General features: G+C 30.6%; 1 protein-coding gene across 1 annotated transcript in view; it reads left to right on the top strand.

The window, feature by feature from the left end:
* LOC111084002 overlaps positions 1 to 7178 on the top strand; it is a 9400-nt gene extending 2222 nt beyond the window's left edge. The window contains exons 3-6 of the mRNA XM_022380769.1: positions 2154 to 2223; positions 4345 to 4426; positions 5063 to 5158; positions 7102 to 7178. Of these exons, the coding sequence (XP_022236477.1) occupies positions 2154 to 2223; positions 4345 to 4426; positions 5063 to 5158; positions 7102 to 7114 (261 nt within the window). The 3' untranslated portion in view covers positions 7115 to 7178. The remainder of the gene's footprint in view (positions 1 to 2153; positions 2224 to 4344; positions 4427 to 5062; positions 5159 to 7101) is intronic.
* Positions 7179 to 7498: the final 320 nt, after the last annotated feature.

Below are 7498 nucleotides of genomic sequence, written 5' to 3'. Positions count from 1 at the left end.
TCTATGGTAATAGTAAACAATGATTAGGTTCTAATGGTAATAGTAAACAATTATTATGTTCTATGGTAATAGTAAACAATTATTAGGTTCTAATGGTAATAGTAAACAATTATTATGTTCTAGTGGTAATAGTAAACAATTATTAGGTTCTATGGTAATAGTAAACAATTATTAGGTTCTAATGGTAATAGTAAACAATTATTAGGTTCTAATGGTAATAGTAAACAATTATTAGGTTCTAATGGTAATAGTAAACAATTATTAGGTTCTAAATCTGATTGAGGTGTTTAAGATTGTAAAGGGAACTGATAGTGTTGATGCATCATCTTTTTTTTTCTTCATAGTTAACAGTGAGAATAGTAGTACTAGGGGACACAAAGACAATTTTATTTATCTAACAGAGTGGTTGGCCTTTGGAATGGGTTGCCTTCGGATATTGTGAAGGCAGTAAGTTTAAGCGAGTTTAAGAAAAAGCTTGATAAGTATTTGAATGATAAGGACTGACGTTAATATTTTTTTTTAATTATTTCAATTTAATTTATAGAATGAAACAGCCGAGATGGACCAATAGGTCCGATGTTGTCTCAAAACGTAATGTTATGTTATGCTGGTAGAAACCGTCTCTTGAAGAAAAAACACAAAAACAGTTCATAAGATTGTCAAGTCCAATAATTATCTTCAAGCTTAATTTGCTTGTTAGTTATCACTTTGAAATTTATATTCATTGTTTACTATTACTAATAGAACCTAATAATTGTTTACTATTACCATTAGAACCTAATAATTGTTTACTATTACCATTAGAACCTAATAATTGGTTACTATTACTAAGACTGAGATCAGAACAAACCAAACAGTAGATAATTATAGGTGTGGGGAATAAGTTAGCAAATTAGATAGAAGAGTGGCTGGATCAAAGAAAGCAGAGGGTTGTTACAAATGTTGTTCAGTCAAGCTGGATTAATGGCAGAAGTGGGTACCTTAGGGCTCAGTTTTAGGACCTTTGCTTATTTCAATTGACATAGATGAAGGAATAATCAATAAATTACTTAAATTTGCAGATGATATTAAGGTCTTGGGTGTCGCTAGCTGTGAAGAGGATGCTGCTGTTTTATGAAAGGATTTAGATCATTTAGTGAATTGGGGAATAAATGGCAGATGGGTTTTAATTATAATAAATGCAAGATAATACATGTGGGTTATCATAATTTGAATTATAAATATAATTTGGATGGGAATAACCTTAACAGTGTTATTATGAAGAAAAGGGATATTGGTGTAATAGTCGATCAGTCTCTAAAGCCATCCAAGCAATGTGCTATTGTTAGTGGTAGGGCACATATGATTTTAGGCTGTATCTACAGAAATATTGAATACAAGGCTAAAAAGGTTATAATTTCAATGTATAGGTCACTGGTTAGGCCACATTTGGAATATTGTGTTCAGTCTTGAGCTTCTTACCTTAGGAGGGACATTCAATTGTTGGAAAGGGTTCAGAGAAGGATTACTAGAATGGTGCCTGGGATGGAGGGGTTGCATAAGAGGTGAGGCTGAAATCTCTCAAATTGTTTTCTCTTGAAAAAAGAAGAGTTAGGAGGGCAACAGCTAATCCCAGATATAGAAAAACATGCTATTTTTATAAATTTAGCAAATTAAACAGGAAAAAATTAAACATAACTTTCATTAATGTTAACAAACTTTGAGAAGATATAGTACTCTTTCTAAAGTCTCAGTGATGTACAGTAGTACTTGAATAACTAGTCATAAAGGAATGGTAGGTATTAGATGGCGTTGGAAAGGATTCATTCACCTAAGTTCTTTTTTCTTGAGCTCAAAGAGGGGAGAAAGTAAACTTCAGTATGATTTACAGTAATGAGTTTAGTTGATATGTATCAATAATTTTATTTTTCACCAAAACATAATTCACCTTTTTCTAAAGTAAATCTCAAATTTACTTTGACAACTATGTAGTTTCACTGTAGAAGATGTAATCTTCCAAATATCTATCTATATATTTTTTTTTCAGTGAAATATCACATTCTGGTTATATCTGTATCAAAATAACTTCCACAGATACATATGTATTCATTCATGTGATGATTATGTAGAGAAAGTAAAATGAATGAATTGATTCAGTTTTGTTTTTGTTCCAGTCTCTTCTACATCAGGGTGAAAGTGCATTTATAGACCAGGCTATTATTTTAGAACAGTGTTTGGCATCAGGTAAGTTTACATACAAAATCGTCACAAATATGTTTACACAAATTAAATTACATTAGTAGTTGTGCACCATTAGTTTCCATGTGTCAGAATTTTAAATAAGAGTGTCTATGACTTGTTGGCGACAGGGATGTCGAGTGCCAGTCCAGGCCCCGGGGTCAGTAATATCATTGGGCCCCCCTTTCATTCTATTTATTAACTTTTGCTGATTTTTCATAAAAGAAATTTAGGTGACAAATTTTTCATTAAGCTCATTAAGTAGTATGCATTTCTAGTGAGCTTTGGAATATCCCATTGCCAGGCCCCTCAACAGACCCTGGGCAGCAGCCCCCCCTCTTGTAAGCCCTGGTTGGCAATAAATTTGAACAATAAATGGACAGCACACAATCCACTTGTTTTAAAATAATATATTCAAAACAAGTCGAACATATGTGAAAAAAATCTTTACACTAGAGGGTATCACAGATGTATGTAAAACTCTAAATAATACTCTTTTCTTGTCAAAAGTCTTCACAAGCTGGTTCATTTACTTCAGAATCCAAATGACAAGACAAATTATTTTTCCTTACTTTTATCAGTGAATAATTCACTTACATTACCTTGTGTATTACATTACCTAGTTGTATTCAGAACTTTAAATAATTTTTAAAGTCCACACAGATGGGTTCAATTACATTACATTAGAACAACTTTTGACAAGACACATTATTCTTTTTATCTGTATTAAACTGTGAAACACATTTTAAAATATCACCTGTTCAGGCTAATCACTCACTCACCTGCTAACTTCATGTTTTCTTTCACTAACTTTTTTTAACTGCATTTTATAAATCGCATGTCATGGCTAAATTGCCAATCACTCAATCTAGATCTGTCTATTATTTCTCACTTAACTTACTTCTGCTCGCTTGGTCACCTACGTATATATACCTTGTCCAACTGAGGCCTCGAACTTTATACAAACTACAAGATGCTATGATGTAACAATACTCACACAGTGAGAAAAAATTAGAGGTTTTGAGAAAAATGACATCAACAATACTACAACAATTATAGTATTTTGGCACTTCTGTATAAAGTTCAAATCATAAATAATATTCAATGTTAAACTGGTACACAATTAAAAACATTTTATTTAGGCCTTCAAAAAGTTGACGACTCTACATGTTTCGACGTTACAAACGTAATTTAAAATACCGTTTAAATGAGCATAAGGGATATGTAAAAAATAAGAAAACTGAAAATTCATCCATAGTAGAACATGTACAGGAAACACAACACACAATATTATGGGAAAAAACTGTAATATTAGCTCAACCAAAAAGTATAATAGGTAATAATATTTGTGAATCTTAGAAATAATAAAACATAAAAAAGATCATGTAGTATTAAATAGAGATGAAGGTATGGCGAATATTTCTGCAAGAATGTGGATTGATATCCTTAGAATGGCTTAGCGTGAGTGTATGTAAAATACATACAGGTTAATGACCTACTAACAAGTTATAAATACTTTGTCAATTGTCTTGTAATTCACTCCTGAGGATGACGTTGTAACATCGAAACATGTAGAGTCATCAATTTTTTGAAGGCCATAGATAGGCCTAAAAAATGTTTTTAATTGTGTACCAGTTTAACATTGAATATTATTTATGATTTTAATACTACAACAGTTGAACTACACACACACACAACATATGACTCTTACCAAGTTACATAATGAAATTTGTCATGACTTTTGTTTTTAAAATAATTACTTTTAACACTTGTCATGAAAACTAAGTAATCATTAAATCACTAGATGAACTAAATAATAACTCTTACACTAAACAGTCTTATATATCCAACACAATATTTCTCTCCGTCCATTATTTTTTAACTTTAAATGTGGTAGGAATTTAGTTTTTACAGAAAAGTTCACCAAGTGTTTACTAGCTGAGTACTTGGGAACATTGATATCCCCCTTCACCCTACTTGTGTTAGCTATGTTTACCAAAATTGATATAGTGTAGTTATGTCTATAATACTTTGTTTTATGATTTGTTGTTTCTGTTTTTTGCAGAATATGAGTTTAGTTATGACTTATCAAAACAATGAAATCTCTTCTTTACTTTCTATTTTCAGACATTGTTTGTCAAAAAATCATTGCACAACAAGCTGTACACGAAATCTGTGTAGCTTTGAGTATGAAAATTACATCTCAGAGGTTAGTGTGAGGTTGTATTAAGATAAATAAAATTTAACCAGCATTCAGTTCTTCTTGTGTGTGATCTTTCTCCTACTTATATTCCTTACTCCTGGAATAAATTGGTGTGCCTTTTTGTGTGTTACTGATTTTGACATAGTTAAAAACTAATTTTGTAGTTAAGTTAACCCAACAACACCTTCTCCATGTTAGGTAATAAAATAAAATATATCTGGGTATCTAAGGTTGCAGGTAGTCATATGGGACTACATATATTGTCAGCAAAGATAGCAAAAAGTTATGTGGAGTTAAATATCTTGCCATCTAAGATAGCAAGGAGTCATATGAAGTTATGTATATGGCTAGCTAAGATAGAAGGAATTATATAGAGCTGTGTATCTGGACATCTAAGATGTGTTATGTAAACTTTACTTGTTAACAGAAAAATAGCCTAGGTTTTTTATAATCAATTATTGTAAATCAAAGCTAGTAAGTTCGTTGTATTTATTTAATTTTTTGTAGTTTTATGAAAATACTCTAAAGTTTTAAAATGTATTAATGCTATGTATTTATATTCAGTTGTAAGTGGGTTATTTTTGCCACTTTTGTTTTAATCATAACATTCAATGTAAAGAATAAGTCTTAATGTCATGACAGATGTCAAGTCCACTGTACAGAGATATTGTGGATACTACTGAGTTCCCGGTGTTGTCAAGAGGTACGGGAGCAACTCTGTACACCATATTGTCTCAGGTATGTACTTGTAAACTTATCTTTTCTTATCTCTCTAATAAAATTGTGTGTTTGATGTAACCAAACATGCATACTATTTCTTAAATTGTTTGAGTTTCAGTGTTTATTTTTCAACCTATAAGATGTATTTGTATGTATTCATGGATTTTGATTGGACTGCATGAGAGATGAGTATTTACTCGTTCTTTCATTGTCATTGGATGTTTCACCTGCAGTATCTGTCATGGTGGCTGTAATACAAAAAGTATTTTCATGTAAGTTGATTATATCTAACACCCAACGTTTTATAAAAACACTTAATCTTTTTGCTTCTCTTTTTTCTCGTTAATTTTTTTTATGTGAGACGATTAGTAACATCCTTGAAAACCAACATTAGTTTTTAAAATTGTTTCACTGGTAATGTGTCATGTCATATTGTTGAAAACACTGCATTTGACAGTGGAAAGTAGGCTTAACAATTATCGAAAACTATCTTTATAAGCTAGTAGAAAGTAGGCTTAATGATTGTAAAAACTGTGTTTTTATGAGTCGGTGGAAAGTAAACATCATATCAATGAAAAAACACTGTTTATCTCAGTGATTGTAGTTCTGGCAATGATGTACCTGCATTGAATATTATAATTTACATACAATAGCAGCATTATTTATGGTAAAATTTTCAGAATATTTAGCAGTTACATTTATAACTACTGTAAATTTTAATATGAAAAAGTCAGATAAAGACTACTGTGGTACAATTAAGTCCTTGTACCTAAAAAAAGTGGTAAATGATAAATAGGTGTTTTAATGTTGACAATACTTTGGGCTTGGAAGCTCTTTCTATGGTAATTTTAAACTTCTATGGAACAGAATGTTTAATATCACAAACCCTTTGTGGTGTCAAACTTTCTGTTCCACCAAAATCACTAGAGGAGAGTGTTCCAGACTGAAATGTTGTAAACATTAAACCATCTATTTATCATTAGCCTTTTTTCTTTGGCTAAAGTTTTTTTTCCCATTTTGTTTAGTGTAGGTTTTAATTTATATATATATATATTTGTGTGTGTGTGTGTGTAAAGAAAATTAATAATTAAACAATCAAGCAAAACAAAATCAAAAGGAAGCACTGTGTTAAAAATAGCAAATCTAAACATGTGATAAATTATATTTAAATGAACAAAAACAAGCTCAAAGAAAAATCAAATCAAAGACACTGCTTAAATGACAAGGATTCTCAGGATACAGGCTATACTGTGGGGTATAAAATGTGCTGTGGGTTTAGTAGGTGACTGCGAAAGTAAGACTCACATTGAAGTGGGGATACACCATCTATAGTTTTAACTTCTGTTTGCCAGTCTCACATGAAGGAATCATGAAAAGAAATATAAATTAGGAGAGGAGACATCTGTGTTCAAGCCCACAACATCTAACATCTATATCATCCTTCACTGCCTGCAGACAGCTGTGTATATATATATATATGTAGGCTAGATATAACTACTGTAAATGTTAGTCTCTATATATTGTTTATACATATATATGTAGGCTAGATATAACTACTGTAAATGTTAGTCTCTATATATTGTTTATACATATATATGTAGGCTAGATATAACTACTGTAAATGTTAGTCTCTATATACTGTTTATATATATATATGTATAAACAATATATAGAGACTAACATTTACAGTAGTTATATCTAGCCTATATATATATATACACACACACACACAATGTTACTAAATTTTAGACTGTCACTGTCATGTTTGGCTTTGAAAAAATCATTTGATTTGGTCAAACCATAATTAAAAAGTTATTCAAAGTTGTTGCTTGTCTGATTGTTATTATTTTGAGTTAAAGTATAACAATATTAAGACCTACTGATGAAATCTTGTGAAAATAACTTTTGTAAGGACCTATTTTACTCTGATTACTTATCAAAAATGTATGTTTCCCTTTCAGTAAACTTCATTAGTTTTTAAGTTTTACTGCTCCAGTCTCTTTTCACATTCATCCAAACAACTAAGGTAGGTATTTTTGTAGGGACAGGTACTATAGATTAACATATCCAAATTCAGTTATAAAAATTAAACAAAAGCTGTTCTTTCTTGTTTTCAGCCAATTTCTTTTATCCAATTTGATATTTCCTCTTATTAAAATAAGTATGTAATTTATTGTGTTGCTGACATTATGTAGTAGCAATTTATTGATTAAGAACAGCCATACCAGAACAAAATTATGTAAAGAAACTACTAACCACAGTAATACCAGAACAAAATTATGTAAAGAAACTACCAACCACAGTAATACCAGAACAAAATTATGTAAAGAAACTACCAACCACAGTAATACCAGAACA

This window comes from Limulus polyphemus, unplaced genomic scaffold (assembly GCF_000517525.1).
Source record: "Limulus polyphemus unplaced genomic scaffold, Limulus_polyphemus-2.1.2 Scaffold12728, whole genome shotgun sequence".
NCBI classification, from domain to species: domain Eukaryota; kingdom Metazoa; phylum Arthropoda; class Merostomata; order Xiphosura; family Limulidae; genus Limulus; species Limulus polyphemus.
This window is presented reverse-complemented; position numbering and strand designations above follow the sequence as displayed.